Below are 20,719 nucleotides of genomic sequence, written 5' to 3'. Positions count from 1 at the left end.
AGCGGTAGCCCCTGTGTGACAGGCAAGACTTGGTAGAAAATGCTAGGTTCTTAGCCGTATCCCTTTAAAGGAATCTTTCCTGATTCCAAGCCTTCAGCTCTACCCCGGGCCGAGGCCCTAACAGTTAAGTTGGGTATGTAGCTTAGGCCTTTGGCTGTAAGGGGTACTGTCACAGACAGCCATCTAAACGTCCCAGGGGCAACTCCCATGGAAATGGAGTTGGTACTTAGTGCTCGCCATGATTCTGGCCTGCACTCCCCTCAGCATGGCGGCGTGGGTATACAGTTCCCAATAGCAACAAGTTGGTGTTTTTTCAATGTATGCTTCAGACACGGGTCACAACGAGGTGTTCCCCAAAGCGACCCCTAGAGGACGCAGTATCTCGTTCCCTACTCAGGGAACCATGGTTACATTCACAACCTGAGACATTTCACCTAATCGCATGTTAATCTTGAGTACCTATGGATTAGTACTGCATCCTTCATATCTCCAATAAGTCTTTAGTTTTATCATATTTATAAAAGAAAAATAGAGCTTTCCGACTCTCTCCGGAAAAAGCCGAGCTCCTGCAGGCGTGCCGTCACTGAAATGACGAGAAAACACAAATGCACTTGCTACACTCCATTGCTACCCCGGAAAAACAAACTGCATTCACTGTTCATGTAACGTTGGGTTCTTCCCTCACATCCAAAAACACACTTATTTGGAGACATTCTCAAACAAATCCTGTTAAGCGATGCATACGATTTCCCGATGAAGCGTGTTGATGTGCGTGGTCTTGCTCTCCTCTGGTCAACGTGTGCATGGGCGCGCTTTTCCGAGAGAAATGCTCATATAAGGACTTCCACCATCGTCTACGTCATTAGATCCACGATCGAGAAAAAAAACAGGCGAAACTTGAACCAGCCTGGAAGTAAGATTTTCAGCATAGAATTTCTGTCATACGTCCAAATTATTTATTTTTTTAATTTTGGCCATGTTTAGCATGAAAATCCATCTCTTTAACACTGTGAACAACTCTGAATACATGAAACACCATTGTAGCCCCCTTTAAAGTATTGGTTGGCTGTATTAACTATCTTGAAAACATTTGAGAGTTTTGTGCACATTGTTTTGAGAAAATGATTTGCATGATTTGTAATTTTGTATAAAATGAATGGAAATGTACAATCGTTTAGGACAAAGTATTCAGATCACTGTGTTAACTGTTTTGAGAACAGTGACCTGAGTTTGGAGACGTGTCAAATCGATTGAGAAAAACTGTAATATTACAATAAATACAACTAGAAAATCAACTAGAACATAGGTCTTCAACCCTGTTTCTGGGGACCCACTGTCCTGCAAATGTTATTTCCAACCTGCTTTAGCACACATGGCCTGTGACTTTTCAAGTGATCTTGAAGACCTTGATTAGCTTATTCAGTTGCGTTTGATTAGGGTTGGAGCTGAACTCTGCAGAACAGTGGGTACCAAGGAGCAGGGTTGAAGACCTGTGAACTAGAAAATAGTTTTATATTCAAATCACAGTGACAAACAGCAGAATTTAACCTAATATTTCGCTATTAAAAAGTAAGCATTTATTTTTGAGGATGCATTTATCTGTGAAACATTTATTTTTGATTCCTCACGCAAGCAAACCCAAACTCAATTGAATCAAACTTCTCAATGCGACACAAGATTGATTATTGCCTCATATTAGTCTGCTGCAGCACAAATAAAATTGTATGTATTTTATAACCAAACTGGCCATTTTAAGAGGGAGTTTGGGTTAATTGTGATAAAACATTTATTTGTTTCTGTATGATACTGTCTTCATATAGAGTCACTTGAACTGTTACAGGTGTTATTCTTGACTACTGGGAGAACAGAAGGCTTGATTGTGATAATTCATGCAGGATTTAAGTCATATTATGCTGAATAGGAAATTCAAGAGTCACGCCTGTTAGTAAACAATCCCAGAAAACAGATTTTTTGAATGTAGCTTCCCTAATATTGTGGACAACGTTAATGTCTTCTTCTCTGGCACAGTCCCATTGAGCTCTATTTTAGCTCCACCCTGTTTGTCTAGGTCCCGATTAACCACTTTAGAACCACTGAATTGGCTCTGCATCTCCAATAAATACATGTGGATATGAGAAGATGCAGTGCTGCTTTGGCTTTCAGGGCACGTGAACTGGCTGCTGCGCTGCCTCTCCAATCATCTCTGGGTGGTTGTGGAAGACCAAGGCGCCTGGGCCGAGAGCTGCTTATTAAACAGGATAAATGACTAAACAGCTCGCCCCGTCTGCTCATTAGTGTCTGCAGAGAAAGAAAAAGTATTACGGGCACCAGGAGCAATGGACTGGACTATTACAGTTGCCCTACTTCCTATTCGATGCCTGCCGTGCGTGCCGATATCAGACCGCCAGCAGACCTCATTTGCACTGTGGGTGCCACTCCTTCGCCCAACAGCCTTTTTAGATGCATGTTCCACTTCATTTTGTAGCGGAACTGATTTTTTTCTTTTTTTAAATGGCCATTTATTCGTCGCCCCATGCAGAAAGGCTCAGCCAGCACCGATAATGTTGGTTCAAAGATTGTTAATTCAATTGCTAGAAACACTAGAGTGAGTTAATTACACTGCTTTGGCACTAAAAGTGTGTGCCGAAGTATTTAGTGTGAAGGTACAGTCTATTTTCTCCCATCGTCTGTCTGCATCTTATTTTGGGTGCTGCCGCCAAGGGACGTGATAATTTCAGAAGTGGTGGAAATCAGTCAAAATTTGGCGTGACGGACGGATTCCCTGCCAAAAAGAAAGGAGAGTACAGGTGTTTGTCAATTATTAAAATTGCCCAAGATTTAATTCTGCTGGCTTACATTTTAATTAAATTTCTATCTCCCTTAATAGATTCTATTAAATGCCTAGCAGGTGTCGCAGACAGGCTCTGATATCTCCCCCTCAGAAAAACACAGAGCAAGTGTCAAACCTCTTTTGAGAGAAGCAGCAAGGAAATTTGTTAGCAGCTGGACAGGCATAATCAACTTATGTGACCTTACAGAACAAGTATAATTTAGGTGGTTTAGTCTAGTCAAATGATAAAAAAATAAAAAAATAAATAAAAAAAAAACACTTGAGAATACACACCCTAATGAGCAAATGGTCTGCTAGAGAGTAGAGATGTAAGGAGAAGTGTTTTATAATTGCATGGTAATAATGCCAAGTGTGTGTAAGTGAAATCTTAAAGAATTCATAATTTGCTTACCTTAATTTTTAACTCCCAGAATGGCGAAAAAGTAGTCAGTACTACAATATTGTTGTGTCTCATGGTACTATACTAGCTAAGGTATAATGACATTAAATAATATATTCAAAACAGTATGATTCCTTTGTTATTGTGGATGTGTCTTCTTTGCTGTTTTTATTGCTATAATATATTATAATATTATTACAATTTATTATAATAAATTATTACAATTTAATCAATATTATTATACTTACTAAAGATATATAATTCTTATTCATTATTATTCAGGATAAATCTAGGATTTATTCACTTCACACAGCATTGCAATGCAGTTTTCACAGGAACTGAATGGAGAATTTTTTAAGCCAAAACTTACATTTGCAGTTTAACTTCATTAATAAAATTGAGCATTATTAATGATCTCAGATCTATCTAACTTTCACAGGAGGTGCTTGTGCTGTAGCTTTCGTAGCTCAGAATTTGATCTTTGGATTCCCATTTTGTTTCATTCTGAGTCACTCCCCTTACGAAAATAAAAGTTTATTCAAGTGTGCTATTAGTAAACTTATTTTAAACTAAAAATAGGAAAGTATACTTTCAGTCTACTTTTAATGTACTTCTCAAAAAATGTGCTTTATGTACTTCTCAGAAATATACTAAAAACTACAAGTATACTTAGAAAAAGTCTAAAGATAGTTGAGCTATACTTGTGCTCTGAGAATCCATGTTTTCATTGTTATACAGTAGGGGGCGCTATTACACATCTTCTGTAGAGAATTTCCAAAACCAGAAGTGCAGAAGAAACCTGAAAAACAACAGATGCTTCCACAAGGGGTAGTCAATGCTGCAAATTTTGGTATTGATCCGAAACCAAGTAAATAAAAGGCCAGTATCACCAATATCGATATCCGTGATACAGATACTGATATCGATACTGATACTTTTTCCTTTTAAATAATTAAGAATAACTAATGTTGATCACCTTACATCACATAATTTCTATGGATATTCTTTGCCTTTCTAAAAGGAATTTGCAAGCAGAGGAGCCCAGAATATGAAAGCAATTTGTGAAGTGTCATGTTAAGCATTTTCCTCCCATAGAAATAGTTATATATTTTTTTTTTTTTTTTTTTTTTTTTTCGTGGTTTAATGGTTGAAGACAGTGATACTGTATAAAAAGGCCAAATTCTGTAAATTTAATGGGTCTGGCTTCTATTCTCATCTGCTTTCAGCAATTTTTCAGCAATTTTTAGCTGTACAAAACAGTTTGTTTTGCTGATTGACATTGCAAACCAGTGTTTCTTACTATTTCTTATTATTTTCTCACATATTATTTTAATGTATTGTCTTCTAAACACACGGGTGGATAACACAAACAATTTTACTGTTTATTGCACATTACCGATGTGACGTCAAGAGTGACGGACTGAAAGGGAACGTCTCGGTTACATATGTAACCCTCATTCCCTAAAGGAAGGAACAGAGAGTCCCATCACCACAGCTACTGTACCACCGCTGAACGGCCAAGTCACCGGCTCGGCTCCTCGGTGAAAACCTGAGTGTGTGTTGCTCCAGCTGCCTAGTTATACTCGCACTGCGATAAGCAGAAGCTGGATGCAATGATCACATGCCTATGTGCATTAGCTCATTTAGTGTACACTCGAAGTGGATTGGTCTCTTGGTCATTACCAACATGAACTCTCTGTTACCTCCTTCAGGGAACAAGGGTAACATGCATAATCTGAGAGGTTTTAGAATAGTAAAATACTAAACTATATTGTGCAGCCAATGTGCAGAATTCACATCGAATTTTAAAAAGTGAAGGGTAGAAGGACTTCAAGCTAGAGCAGAGCATTAGCAGCGGTGATTTCCAGAGACAGCCATAATACCGCAGATTAATTGATATTTGATGCGTTATTCACAATGTCGTCACCCGTGCAGTTTATTTACTCGAGGGCCTCAACCAAGCACTTTGAAAAGACATTGACATGGTTCACAGAACAACGGCGAGCTGTGGCTGTATGAGTCTTGGATGTGTTGGATTAGCACATCTTTAATTGATGTGTTCAGGCTCACCATCAAAGCACTTGACATTCACAAGTGATGTGTTTCATTACAAGTGAAAATCTCCCCGATTCATTTGGGACTCTCTGACATTTTGATGTAATTCAGTGCCATTTAGTGTTGCTTCTTTCTCTGAACCAACATAACAAAGGATGTCTTTTAACTGGAAAAATATGGAGACTTAAATTATTTATTGGACACATGTTTAAAGCTTCTGTGTGGATTTTTGTGTGCTTTTGAAGCTGTATGGTTGGGGGAGTGAAGAGCTTTGTGGCTCAGCCAAATATTGGGCAGGTTGTAAAATTAGCTTGTGTTGTAAACTGCCACATAAAAGGCATCTATGGCCGCTTTTCTTAGCACGAATTAACAGCAATATCTGATCATCCACCATATCGGATCATCTCAAACCATATGTAAACACTTGTGTTACTAAGGCAGCTTCTGACCCGTTTGTATTACAAGCTCTGTTATCTTTCCCACAGTGGAAAACACACCATGGCACGTTGGAATGGAATGGAACGTTTTTGCAATGAGAATGATTCGACCTGGTGGTGAAAAAGCAGTGTATGGTTCCATTATGAACCTTTAATGACCATGTACAATCCACCATTACTTCATTACACAACATGTTCTTTATAGTGAAATAAGGTTCTTTAGGTTTGTAAAATTTTGTTCATATCCGTTCCAAACATTATAGGAAATTTTGTTTATCTTCAGAACTGAAGTAAAAATATTTTTATAAAACCTGAGAAAACCTTTACTGAAAGTCAATTCCCCCAAATATTATATATATATATATATATATATATATATATGTGTGTGTGTGTGTGTGTGTGTGTGCATGCGTGTGTGTGCTTTTTCGATGTGTCAGAACCTATGAGTTTTGTTCTTGTGCATTAAGCAATATGATTTAACTTCTGCTTATTATGTTTAACGAGCTCTATATATTTTTGATCAATGCTTATGATGCTTGTGATTCTTCAAAAGACTTTGACTAAGACACTCAATTCATAGTTATTACCATCAGTTTTCATTCAAATATCTTCATTCTTTATGAATGAAAGTGTTGTGGGTTTGAAATGAAATAAAGGTGAATAATCAACATTTTGGTTGAACTATTCCTTTAAGGATGCTCAATTTTGATTTCATGTTGACTTAAATAATAATAAAATAAATACTGGTTCTGATACTTTGAAATCTCAAAGGATTATTAATGTAAGAGCTAAAAGTTCAGACTTCTGCAAAGCACTGCAATGTTGACTCTTTAACATAATATGCTTTAACATTCATTGGGTACATGATTGTATTTTAAACTTGAATTTAGTTGCATTTTACTTATTTTTAACTAGCACCAGCAGAGCTAGCTAAAATGATGCAAAATTTGCTTCAGATGTCAGCATTTAAGCTGACCTGAAAATAGCACAAAAAAAATCACATTACACAGGAACTACGAGTTGTGCCGGAGTCAAATAATTGGCCAGACTACATCTTCAGGGCTGATAATTCTCAAGCAAAAGTCTTCATAAATTACCTGCTGCACGGCCGTTTACCCTTCCCTCATTTCTCCGAGCTCAGCTGGCTGCGTGTTATTAGGATCCTTTTCCAATTTCCGATCCTGTTGAAGAGAAATGTGTTTTACCTCAAGCAAACTCGGATATTTTGAGCGATATTTTAAGAATTAGTGTAAACAGTGTGACTTTTAAACGTTGTCTGCCTGGAAATGAAACCAGAGCTCATGATAATTAGTTTCGTTTTTCGTCCTCAGCCCGTCTCTGAAGAATTCCAAAATGGAGAAGGTTTTGGCTACATTGTGGCATTCCGAGCCAACGGCACACGTGGGTGGAAAGAGAAGATGGTGACCTCGGCAGACTCCACCACCTATAAATACAGAGACGAGACCTTTCCCCCTCTCACCCCGTTTGAGGTGCGGGTGGGGGTGTATAACAACAAAGGAGACGGGCCCTTCAGCGAGGTGGTTACTGTGTTCTCAGCAGAGGGAGGTGAGGGTCAGATGTGTTCTTGCTCTGATTGATGGGATTTATTGCTAGCTTATATAACATCAATAACACGCGACTCAATGTTATAGACAGAGTTTTTCAAACTTTGAAGTACATCACACATCAGCTAAACCAGCGCTGTGGATGGATGTTCTTTTGAGATACAGGTACTTCAGTACAAAAGTCAAAATCCAACTGTCAAAAGACATTACATAGAATGAGAACATTATACACCAAGAAATACATTATAATACAATGTATTTCTATGTAATTTTTTTGAGAATAGTTATTATGGAAATAAAAAGAATAAAAGAATATACTTAAGTGTGAACTAAATAAAATGTTTCTAGTTCTCTAAACACGTATTATAGTTTAAATTTATATTAAATGCAATTAGTTGGACTTTAGAGGAATTTTTTGGCCTGCATAAGAAGGAATTAAGTGCCGTTTTATATGTAATTTCACAGTTAAAATGTAGAAAATGTGTTATAGTTCAAATTAGTGTTGTCAAAAGACCCGGTACTTCGGTAACAAGTCGGTACTAAAAAATGAAAATGTGACGGTACCAGGTTTCTTTAAGTACTGGTAGTACAGAGGTCCCGTTCAAACCCGGTTCAGCGCTATGATTTCCGCGAAGCAGAAAACGAGGATGGAATCTCAAAATCCAGTCATGAAAATGAAACTTACATTTTAATATGGACAGTCATGGAATTTGTCAAAGTTAGCATAAATTAATCAAATCAAATCTCCATATGGACCAGTATCGGTAAATGTTAAGCCGCAAAAGTTGTTTGAAATATGAATCAGTGTTCTGCGCGTCTCTGTGTGAATTAATGACTGAATGGCAGAGACGTGCGGGTTTGTTTACTACATAGATTGAAGCGCATTTGAGCTTCAGAGTTCTCTCTCCATCAAGCGATCTGAACTTTTCAGTTCATCTCAATGGACGCACAGAGCACCTGTATTTGATGCTCTGTGAACTCTTTGTGAAGGCGCACGACTCACCGTCGCTTTACTGATAGCGCGGTTTCTCACACATGCAAACAGAGAGAGAGAGCGAGAGTCTTACCACGCTGAATCGATGCGCTATAGGTAAACTATTCTTTGTTGTCTTCTCCTGTCAGAATAATGGAGTTCATTTAGAATTATTCATATTCATTTTTGAACAAGCAGAAGACATACCAGCTTCTGTTAGTGGGCGGAGCTAATGCGCAAAAGGCAATTTCATTGGTTGGTGCTGATCTAGTACCGACCCTGTTTCGATTTCAGCAAATCAGTTTGACTGAACGCAGACAACGTGATTAATATTCATGAACCCAGCAGCTCATCAATTCATAGTGCATTGTATATACATTAGTATGATAGTAGAATTAGTAGTTGTATTATCTTTTAATAATAATTAATATGATCTCTTACTATTTTTTTTTCTACAGAAATATGCATTCATTAGGCCTAAAAGTAAATTTTTACATAAAGGCATTGTGCTAGAAATATTACTATTATTTAGTCAAATGTATGTGATACTACTACTACTGTTGAGAAAATTTACAAAACTTTATTTTTTAAAGAAATAAATCACAATATTTCTTACATGTTTTAATTTTAATAGCAAATCCCCCTTTATTTACCAAAAATAAAATGTTGTTAAATTTTATAAATTAAAAGACAAATTAAATTTGGATGAAACTTGTTTACTGTTTTTCATAATTATATAACTTGTAGAAAAACTTTAAACAGAACTGTAAATAAGTATAAAGAATGGCATTGGTTTAATTTTTAGTGCTAAACAGTTTTTTTAATTAGCATATTTTTGTGTTTTGCTTTGGTACCGAAATTGGTACCGAGAACCGTGGATATTCACTGGTATCGGTACCGAATACTGAAATTTTGGTACCGTGTCATCACTATTTCAAAATGGTTGACAGTTTAATTAGTTGAACATTATAATGCTTTTTTGGCCCACGTAATTATGAATTAAAGACATTTTTATATGTGATTTCACTGTTATTTATAGTTAACCGAAAATGTAGAAAATGTGTTATAGTTTAATTTTATACTAAATTTAATTAGTTACATTAGAGTGCTCTTTTTGGCCCACATACGTATTGTTATTTATTTATTTATTTATTTATTTATTTACTTGGCTACTAATACTGACTGTTACTGGCCAATACTAAGCATTTATAATAAACTAAAACTTTATGAAAAACGTATTCTATAGTAATGTTATTTAATTATTTATTATTATTATTTAAAACTAAATGATAAATACTGGAATAGTATTTCTTGTGAAACTTGAATATCATGTATTTCAATATATTTGTGATTAAATATATACTCGTAATAATATCAAATAACATACAGTTAAAATTATAATCCAGTATTTTACATGTGCTGTAGTATGAAAGTACATAAAGCAAAGTAATCATGTTAAAACATGACAAAAAAATAATAATAAAACAATTACTTAAAATGTACTTTGTAATAATGTCAAATTAAAAGTTTTATGTTAAAATGCACTTATTAAAGTGTACTTTCTTTAACTACACTTAATTGGCTTTAATTTAATGAATATTATGTTGTTGTGATTATTATTATTTATTTATTGTTTTTTTAAGATTTGAAGTACACTACAAGTGCACATTTAATACACATGAGCACAATTCATTAACACAAGTCTATGCATTACAATTCTATATTGATTTCATGATTAACCAAGTCACTTTTCATGAAAGTGACTGTTTCATAAAATGACATTAGATGGTGACCAGGGGCTTTCAAGCTCAGAGCTCAAATTTAACAAAAGCTGTCTGTATGATGTGTGCAATTTTTTTTTTTTTCAACCATTGAAATCAACCATTGAAATGATGAAGAGGACCAAACAGTTTCAGTGTGTGATCACACTGTGTCAGGCTGATTTTATGGTTACCGTGCGAGCTGCGTTTGCTGTGACTGCTGCTAATATGATGGATGTTCTGTGTCCCTGTCACCTCTCAGTCTCAAAGTGTTTCTCTCAGCGGGATTCTCCCTCACGATCACAGAGCTTCTCAACTTTGTACCAAACTCGAATCCCAAGCAGGCTTTTAGAACGTATGACTGGTGAAGTGCTTTATGTGTTATTTGCTGTGAAATCTGACGTGTACTGTTTTTAAATGCAGAGCCCAGGGAGCCTCCTTCAGAAGTGCAGGCGTTTGCCATCTCCTCCTCCGAAATTAAAGTGATGTGGAAGCCGCCCAATCCTGGCCCTGGAAGACCCCAAGGATATGAGGTAAGAGACGGGGAAATTAATAGATAAATGCTTTTGTGCCAAGACCTAGTGAGCATCCAACCTAGCAAGAATCATGTGTAAGAAACAGCAAGAGAAATATGAATTGTGTAAATACTTTTAATTCATGCAATATTGAAAAATACACAATACACTAGCACTCAAAAGTATAGGGTTGGTAAGTTTTTTGTTGTTATTGTTGTTACTTATTTATTTATTTATGAAGTCTCTTATACTCTGGTGCATTTGTTTGATCAAAAATAAAGGAAATCACTGATATTCTTAAATGTTATCAACACTTAAAATTAATCTTTTCTATTTCAGTATATTTCAAAATCTATTTAATACACTGTATATTAAGTAATTGTATGTACTTTCAGCAGCTATTACTCCAGTCTTCAGTGTCGCATGATCCTTCAGAAATCATTCTATGCTGATTTAGCGCTTGAGAAACATTTCTTATTATTATCAATTTTGACAATGTTAACAGTTTTGTGGAAACATGATAAAATTTATTTTTTTATTTTATTTTTTTGCAGGATTATTTGATATATTTAAAGCTTAAAATATCAGAATTTATTTTAAAGAAATGTTTTTAACAAAAAAAAAAAGGAAGAAAGTATTTTATTTTACTTTTGATCAATTAAACACATCCTTAATGGGGAAAAAAAAAGTTAATTTATTTTAAATAATGACCAAACTTGTGTGGTACCATGGTTATTATATTTAATTAAAACTAAATTATATTTAATTAAAACTTAAACTATAATTAATTAATTAATTGCTAAGGCAACATTTCTAATTTCAATTGAGTTTAACAATGTACTAAAATAACAAACTACAACTGAGTTTAACAATGTACTAAAATAACAAACTACAACTGAAATAAAAATGTATAAAAAACTATATGCACATTAAAGAAACATATATATATATATATATATATATATATTTCACAGCAAAATTATTAAAGCTTTAATCAAAATCAGCATGGAACATTTGAAAATAAAAACTGATTCAGAATATTAATAAAAACTTTAATAGTATCTCAGTGATACTAAAATAACACAGTGAAGTACAGTGTAATAAAAAAATTACCAGCAAACACTAACATTCTCTATTCTCTCTCTTCTATTTACTTGTTTTATTTTATTTATTATAAAAAATAAAAAACTTAATACATGAACTACATAAACATCCAAGACAAAAACAGCATATTATTATTTTTTATTTTATTTTATTTATTTATTTATTTTTTTGCTGGTTTTGAATGCTCCTGATGTCCTTTAGTCGCTTTAGTTAAAAGCATCTGCTAAATTACTAACTCTAAATGTAAAAACAAACCATGTTTCTCAATACAACAAATGTGTGTGCTATGTTATTTTAAGGCCATTAAAATATAATTCAGCATTTTTCTAAATTTAGTTTAGCAAAATGCTCACAGTATACTGCAAAGTTCAAGTCTCCTGAGGAGCAGCGTTTGCATCACTATCGCTGTCTATTCAGAAGGTCTCAAACCATCACTTAAGAAGTTCTGTGATGGTTAGAGCTGTCTGAGAAGGCATTTGCCTATGACTGCAAGGCAGCTCTTTAGGTTTTGAAACAGAGGCACATATGTGATCGTGAACCCTTTATTTTCTTCATCATTTCCACGACTGTTATGCTTTCTGAATGAAGAAAATTATTCTTTCCAGTGAAATTACACAGTTGTGTCCACCAGTGAGAAAGATTATCGAATTTCATCACAGGGAGATATTATTACATGCTTGCCTATTAAGCTCTCCATGCAAAATGTATGATGGTTGTTTAAACCAAATGATACAATATCACATGACATCGGCAACTCTCACTTTGTCATTTACTGAGGCAACTTAGTCTCATTTTCTTTATCACAACACAAACGCTTGAATTAATGAAAGGAAGAAAGTTAGACAGATTGTCTTGTTGGGAACAGGTGAGCTCCTGGAAGGACATGGAGCAAGAGGAGATGGGGAAGAAGAAGAAGACAGTGGGGAATGAGACGACCATGCAGCTGACAGGGCTAGATGGAAACACGCAGTATCTGATCTCTGTGAAGGGATTCAACAGCGTCGGTCAAGGACCAGCCAGCTCACCCATCAAAATTAGCACTAAGAAAAATGGTGAGTTCCCTTAAAACAACTCCTTAGGCCGCATTAAAAACTATAAAATTCACAATGACAAATTAGACTTTCCAAGACATGAATGAGTTAATTCTGGCTATCTATTAAAGCTTTCATGGTTGCAGATTCCCCCAGAACATATAACTGCATATTATACATCAAATACAGTTTCTGTAATGTTTGTTGCTTCGTTGACCAGTTCACACGCTGTGTTATGAATAGAAATAGGTTTTGAGAAGAGGTTAATTTGTCTTGTCAATTAATGTGATCATTGCTCATTACAGACCTTCATTTTAAAATAGTTTTTTTTTTTTTTTATCTTTCTGTTTGGTTATCTGTCTCTCTTTTCAGCCCCAAGTCTACCCCCAGGCAACCTGATGTGGATTCAGGAGGGGAACAATGTTTCTCTATCCTGGGATCCGGTGAAAGCAAGGGACAATGAGTCAGAAGTCATTGGGTACAAGGTAAGTATCGCACAGATTCCGTGGGTGTAGAGTAAAACAAAATGTCACTGCATGTGTTCATTTTTTATTTTATTTTATTTTTCATTGCAGGTATTATTGCGTCAAGAGGGACGGGGCCACAGCCAAGTCATGAAGACTCCAAACTCAGCCGTGGTCCTGACGCTACCTGAGGGGGGCACATACATCATCGAGGTGCGCGCAGTCAGTGAAGGAGGTGAAGGAGCCGCCAGCACTCAGGTCAGAGTGCTCACCTCCTCAGGTAAGCGTTCACTGTGTTGTTTTTCAGATTTGAAGATGTGTACATTTGGCAGTAGGCTTGACGGTTTAATTCCTCTTTAATTACCTTCCCTCAGCACACCTACACAGCCAATTACATTTTCCTCCACTCTCAAAATGAATTACAAATATTAAGTTTAACATCATTATACTACCCGGACTAGTGGGCTACTTTAGAGCATATACTATTAAATTAATTTTCGGTTACTTATTCCCAAGACCTGTATTTTCTTTCTGCTATGTCAGGCATAATTATAGTGCTTGCAGAATAGCTCTGTATGGCCTTTTACTTTCTGCATTGCATTCAGCTCAAACCTCTTCAAAGTTGCTCAGACTCCTTTCAAACATTGTTTTGTGGAGAATTTCAGCATTAAGCCCCTTTCAAAATGGCACAGATCACTGAGTCTGTTGTTGCTAGTAGCTGATACTAAATCCTCATACACTGAAGTATTTATTTGAAAACTACATTGATGTCAGCGTCTGCACATTTTCAGTGACATTCTATTTATTTTTAGTTTGTAAACACCAATAAACCTGAAAGATTAAATATTAATGTTTGCTTTGGTTTGAATTAAGGTTTGAATATTTAAAATATGCCACCAGTGGTATTTTAATAAAACTGAGATACTATTTAGTATAGTTATACTTGGTTTAGTATAGTTTTTATTCTTAGTTTTAAATTCTTAATCTTATTTTTTATTTATTTTTTATTTTTTTATAAAGGTTTAGTCATTTTGTGTTTTGAATCATAGGTTCAGTTCCCGCTGCGTAGCTATGATACAATGGGAACGCCCTCTGGTTGTGCCGATTCTCTGAAGCCCGTATATAATCATGGCATTTTATTCAATGCTCTTACATCACCATCCTTACACTGGCAAATGCACCATCTGTTCCACATTTCTCTGCCTTTACAAAAACGCCATTTTAGCTCTTCTGTTGCAGCTTTTCTGGCCGGATGTTTTTTCATTGAGCTTTCTTCATTTGCATCAATAGTGGAACACTGTTCTCCTTGCGGTGTAAGAGAAACAGGTCAATTTAGCTCAAAAGGGAATCATTTAAGATTTTAAAGGGAATTTGAACAGAATCACTGTTTCACGGCTGATCACTGACACGCCCTGGGATTCAATGAACGAGCCATTTAACATCAAATCTGTGCTGGATATTAATATCCAAAGTATAGTGAAAACACTATCAATTAGCACAGTAAAAAGATCGGCAGTTTAAGACATTAACTTGTAAGCACAAAATACAAGATACTTATTTCAATATGAATAAGGCTTCATTAGATAAATCTAAGACAAACTAATCTGAAGACGCGGAGTTGTGTGGGCTGGTTGAAGTTGAACAAGCACTCGAGGTCAGACTCGGATACGCAGCTTTAGAAAACTTAACTCAGAACACGAAACTCTCAAACGGAAAAGAAAAGAAGTAAAGTTTGACGTGACTAGGTGGTGTTTCTTCTTACGTGGCTAAGTAGCAGCAGGCGTGCAGGCCGAAGCATGACTCAAAGCATGGCTAGAAGCAAAAGCTAGGAAGCAAAAGCTAGGAAGCAAAGCTACAAGCTAAAATCTAAAAGCAAACATGACTAACAGCAAAAGCTAAGAAGTAAAGCTAGAAGCTAAAAGCAGGCATGACTAATAGCAAGAGCTAAAAAGCTAAATTTTATAGTGTCCTAGGTATTTAAACTGGCCTGTTGGCCACGCCTCAAATGTTGTCTTAACCAATCAGATATTGTCTTGGCTCGGGGGTGTCATAAATCATATGTTATCTTATCAAGCACGTGATCCGAATTTTCCCGCTCTTGCAGGGTCTAACTTTGGACATGATTCCTATAACAAGAATATGATACATTTGACAAATAACTGATGGTCATGACTGTTTCAAGCAAGCAGATTCAAGCACAAACATACCAAATATGATTATGAATCCTTAAGCTATCCCATAGTTATTAAAAGACATACACAATAAGTGATTATAAACATGATAGTAAAATGAGTGGGATACAAATAAATGAATATGGAGTGTAGCGATGGACTGATATTTATTCATAAGTCTTTCTGAGTTCATTAAAAGACAGTTTCTGTACCATTCTCTGACATAAGGATATTCTGTGGAGACCAGAGGTTAAGAGGTCCCCTTAGGAATTTCAGTCTGGTTCTGCTAGGTGGGGGGTGGGGGGGATTCAATCCAAGGAACTTGTGTCTCACGGGTTTACATGTGATGTCTGGCGTTGCATCTCAATTACTTGCCCCAAATTTGACAATCTCTTCTCCAAATTGAAATTGGCAATAATTGTTCTAATGGTGTTAATGTTTCTGACTTGTGGCACTAGGACTGATTTATGACCTCCTGTTGCCTTCCTGAGGAATTTGGCTCATGTTTCAACCACAGTCCTGATCGACTCTTTAAGTCGTCCGGTTCGGGTCAGATACACTACAGCGGTTAAGTGCATGGAATTCTGTCACTGCCAGCCATCAACTGCAGTGTTGTTGCATCATTGCAAGTAATGACCCACACGATAAGTTTTTTAAGTGTTTGCCGTTTTTCTCACATGATTATTTATGCTGTAGCCCATAGGTGTGCAAAGCGATTTTTTTTGGGCTAGAGAATGTTTTGTACACTCTGGCCTCACAGCCCATTTCAGTGTGCTATAGTCTTTCGGTCGCACTCTCTTTCGATATGGGGGGTGGGAGACGCACCAGGCTGTATTCCCTTACCACCTATTTCTTTGTCACCTGCTGCTCAGGTGATAGGAGACACATTCAAATCTCTCCCAGAGCCAGCAGACCATGTACCAGTCACAGAGCAGGCCTTCACATTGTGGGCTTCAGAAGCTCTCCTTCGCAGTAGATGATGATGTTATCCCCTCTGGACTATCTTGGCACCCCACCCAAGTATGTCCTGTAGACTGCAACACCCTACTTCTTCTATCACAATTCTTCACAAATGGAAGTGTCTATAATGGGGTATCACCTTGGGTTCTCCGTACATTTCAGTTTGGTTATACATTTCAGTTTTGGTTACACACACCCAATCCCCTTTCCATGCTTTGACGGGGTTCACCAGACTATAGTAAGCAGCGTCTCAGAGGTTTCTGTGCTACAGCAGAAACTATCTTCCCTCCTCCACAAGGGTGTGATAAAGGAGGTTCCTCCAGCGGTCAAGATGTTGACGATGAAGGCTATTATGTCACATAATTTGTGCAGGAGACTGGTTTGTCACTGTTGACCTTTTTATATATATTCAGGTCACTCTGTGACACAGAAAGTTCCTTAGGTTTGCCTTTGGGGGAAAGGCTTACCAGTACAAGGTTCTTCCCTTAGGCCTGGCACTGGCACCAAGGATATTCACAAAGGCATGGATGCTGCTCTGGCCCTGTTGAGGCTCAAGGGGATCCACATACTCAATTAAATCGACGACTGGTTCATTTTAGCCCACCCCAGGGAATTAGTGAGTTACCACTGGGATGTAATAATAAGAATGCCATAAAGTAATGTTCTGACACCCTCACAACATACTGATTTCTTAAGGGGGTTCACTTGGATTCCATTCAGATGCAGGCCCATCTAGTTCCTTGCCAGATTACCAGCCTCAACTCATGCTTGGCCTGCTTCAAGCTATGCCATCATGTTTCTGTGAGCACTTTTTGACCTCAGAATGAAAGCCTAAAGGAATGTCCTGTCCGTATCAGAGCTGTCTTTCTGGCACTGATGCACTTTCTCCCCTCACTCAGGTTGTGTCACATGATTGTCAGGATGGATACTATGGTGGTAGTATCTCATTTAAAACACCAAGGGGTTTCATGGTCGTGAACCCTGGACTGGCATGCACATCTTCTTTTCCTTCAAGCCGAAGGCAGTCTCCTCTCCTTGAGAGCGCTTCATGACCCGAGATGATGATTCTCTATTGAGACAGAAGCTCAGATTGGGGCAATAGATGCTAAACCACCAAACAGTAGCCCAAATTTAGGACTTGTTCAGCAAGCCAGAGTCATCTCAGTGCATGCTATGGTTGTCCCTAGCACCTCTGGGCATAGATGCATTCACTCACCTGTGGCTCGTATCCCAGTTCTGGCCATCCCAGACGTGGTTCTTGGAGCTGACTTCTCTTCTGGATCGCCCTCCGTTGGAGATTCAAATCAGATAATATCTGAGATCTAGAAGCTGTGGGTATGGCCCATCAAATGCCACCAGCTTTGACTTCTAGTCTTCTTACAGATGTTCAGGAGACCATTGCTAGTGCCAGAGCCCTTTCCACAAAGAAGCTGTATTACTCCAAGTGTAAAGTTTTTGAAGTTTAGTTCATGTGGTGGACCCAGTCAGCATGTGTAGCAGCATGGATGGTCCTCTCCGCACACTTTTATCAAGTTCTATCATTTGGACATTCTTGATACGGCTCCTGGTTCCTGGTACTCTGGTTCCAGCTGTGGTTACTATCTAATTCATCGTCAAGCCAGATGGCATGTTTTAGCTTGGCATGTTTGGTTTTTCATTCCCATTGCATTATAGCTATGCAGCATCGATTGAACCTATGAAAGTTAACATCTCTGGTTACTTGCGTAACCCATGTTCTCTGAGTAGGGTATGAGATGCTGCATCTGCTGCCAAGCTCCTCGTGTTGTCGACAAGAGGCCTCTTTCGGGTGAGAAATATGAGGAGCAAATGGCACCTTTGGCAGTATAAGGATGGCAATGTAAGAACACAGAGGTGGCGCCCGCACCATCAGCCAATGAATTTGTTCGATCTCTATATTTTTATCATAGTAAATCAAGTGAAACTTAATGAAAAGATAAATGTTTGGCAATTACATGATATAATTTTTTAAAATAATTTAAAGTTGCATTTCAGTTTGCATTTATAAATAAATAAATAAAATGAAAATAGTTAAATGCCAAGATGTATCATGACACTCTAGATGGTGCAGGCTGATGGGTTTTTACCTAAACTGATGATATTCATAGTGTTAAATGACTTGGTAAAAGCTGATTGGTCCATGTTGCTTATGCCACCAATGAGGTTACTGCTTTACATTTATTTGGCTTGTTAACATTTACTTGATAATTTTTATTGATCACTTAGCTTATGTTTATATATATATATATATATATATATATATATATATATATATATATATATATATATATATATATGCTATTTGTGTAGCAGTTGTATGTCTTAAATACTCAGAGCACCGTATTGGTGTAGATTAACTTGTATGTACTGTCAGTAGCTGTAGGGAACTTACTTCTGCCAGTACATACAAGTTAATCTACAACTACAGCAATAACCAACAGTAGAAGCAATTCAGCAGCAGCAGCGTAGCAGATCTATTCCAACCAGACCAAATACATTTACATTGTCATATCCATTACCATGGTAAAATATCCAGAGAGTTGCAATGATAGAACTACAATAATCCCATTTGCCACATTGGAATTTTTAAGGGGACATTCAGGGGTCTGTGTGTTCATGAAGCATGGAAATCATATAAATTAAAAATCTATAAATAAAAAATAATGAAATACGATTAAATAATCAAAAGGATTTTTTATTTAATAAATAGCTTCTTTTATCTGGATGTTTATCTAGGTTACAGGGGTTTCTCTGATCTAGCTAAAAGTGTTTGCATATTTTCATATGACGAAGACCAACCTAAGCAGACAACTATACAAAAAACTATAAATAAACTGTTCTCATGGGCAACCTGAACAGATGTTATAATACATACAGTACATATCTCAAGATTCAAGATTCAAGATTAATTTTTTGTCCCTGTGTAAATTTATCTTTGACAAATTTCTCTCTTTCAGGAGTGCGTGCAAAGAGTGGACAGCTCTCTGTCAACAATCTGCCTCCAGGCTTGGCATGGACTGCTCTTCTCCTGTCATTAATGGTGCCTTCTTTTCCCTTGTGAGGCTACTGGGTACTGTTCCTTTAAACCATCCCTCCTCCTTCCTTCTGAAGACCACTCCCAGCCACCCCTGTATGAAGGGGATGGGCTCTCCCTCCACACAGACTGCCTGCTTTGGTCTGTACCATCAGCAGGACCTAAGGGCCAACCAAAGGGAAGCACTTCTTTTCCAAGCATCAAGAAATGGCTCCAAAATCCAGACTCCATTGTTTTGTTTATTTTCTGGCCATATTTGTTTCCAGATTTCTGTTTGGGATATCATTGTAGTATTGTGCTGTACAAAGTGTGGAGACAGTTGTTTAAAATCTCCACAAAGCTGTAAGAGACATTTTTTAGGGACTGCCTTCCGGAACTGCTCTCCAAGGCTCTGCTGAGGCCGCCCACTGCTCTGTGCCGCTGTGGCTTCCCTTGTTACATTACTGCATCCATTTGACCCTTTGGCTGCCTGACAAGCAAACGCAGAGTAAGCTCAGTAGAAATAAGTGCATTGTTTTCTTATTCACAAGTGAAGAGTGTGGAGACAACAAAGTAAAAAAACAAAAATCCTTTTTATAGTGCTGAAAATCTTACTATTTCCAGACTTGCTTTTTGTACATTGTGTTACCTTTAGAGAAACAAAAAAAATGTGGAACTGTGGTGTGTTTCGGTCGGCTGCGTCTCAGTTTTTGAACTTGTTTTCATTTTTGTTATGTTCGGTGGGTATTGAGAACTAGCAAGGTTGCTGGGCAACAGGGGGACTGATGGACGAACCAGAGATAAAGAGTTTGGACTCCACTTGTTGTGCCCAAACATTTCTGTAGACAAAGACCAAGGCTGATCAGTAACAGTTGAAATAAATGTGATGTATATTTTTAAAAGGCCTCCAGTGTGTGTGTTCTAGGTGACGAGGTGTGGTGGAAGGTCTCGTAAATTGATTTTGAAAGAGTCACTGTCTAAACAAAGTTTGTTGGACATGAGTTTTAAGAAAATTATTGTCTCAAGAATGATTTTCTTCCCAGAATTCGACGGTACGTAACTAGATAATTGACTCAAAGTCCAACTTTATACCTGCTGTTAAAAGGTTAGTTCACCCGAAAATGAAAATGTTGGTTGAAAGAAAATGCACTTTATCTGACTTATTTTGGACTGTTCAAACAGACACTTTTTTAATATAACTCCAACTCTATTCGTCTGAAAGAAGAAAGTCATATGCACTTAGGATGCCTTGAGGGTGAGCATTTTTATTTCTGGGTGAACTAACCCTTTAACATGCATTTGGATTAAAGGAATAGTTCACCCATAAAATAAAATTTGCTTAAAATGTACTCACCCTCAAGCAATCCAAAATGTAGATTTGGATAAATGTATGTGGATGGTTGCCATCAGAAAGAGAGTCAAA

The 20,719-nt window shown here is 37.0% G+C and overlaps 1 protein-coding gene across 1 annotated transcript in view; it reads left to right on the top strand.

The window, feature by feature from the left end:
* The window catches only part of LOC113118617 (contactin-5), a 284,385-nt gene extending 264,193 nt beyond the window's left edge, over positions 1–20,192 (top strand). Inside the window, exons 19-24 of the mRNA XM_026287922.1 lie at positions 7,054–7,288; positions 10,444–10,553; positions 12,505–12,691; positions 13,043–13,155; positions 13,246–13,414; positions 19,241–20,192. Of these exons, the coding sequence (XP_026143707.1) occupies positions 7,054–7,288; positions 10,444–10,553; positions 12,505–12,691; positions 13,043–13,155; positions 13,246–13,414; positions 19,241–19,344 (918 nt within the window). The 3' untranslated portion in view covers positions 19,345–20,192. The remainder of the gene's footprint in view (positions 1–7,053; positions 7,289–10,443; positions 10,554–12,504; positions 12,692–13,042; positions 13,156–13,245; positions 13,415–19,240) is intronic.
* The last annotated feature ends 527 nt before the right edge of the window (positions 20,193–20,719 follow it).

Source organism: Carassius auratus, chromosome 18 (assembly GCF_003368295.1).
Source record: "Carassius auratus strain Wakin chromosome 18, ASM336829v1, whole genome shotgun sequence".
NCBI classification, from domain to species: domain Eukaryota; kingdom Metazoa; phylum Chordata; class Actinopteri; order Cypriniformes; family Cyprinidae; genus Carassius; species Carassius auratus.
The sequence above is the reverse complement of the archived record's forward strand: the minus strand, read 5'-3'. Positions and strand labels throughout refer to the sequence as shown.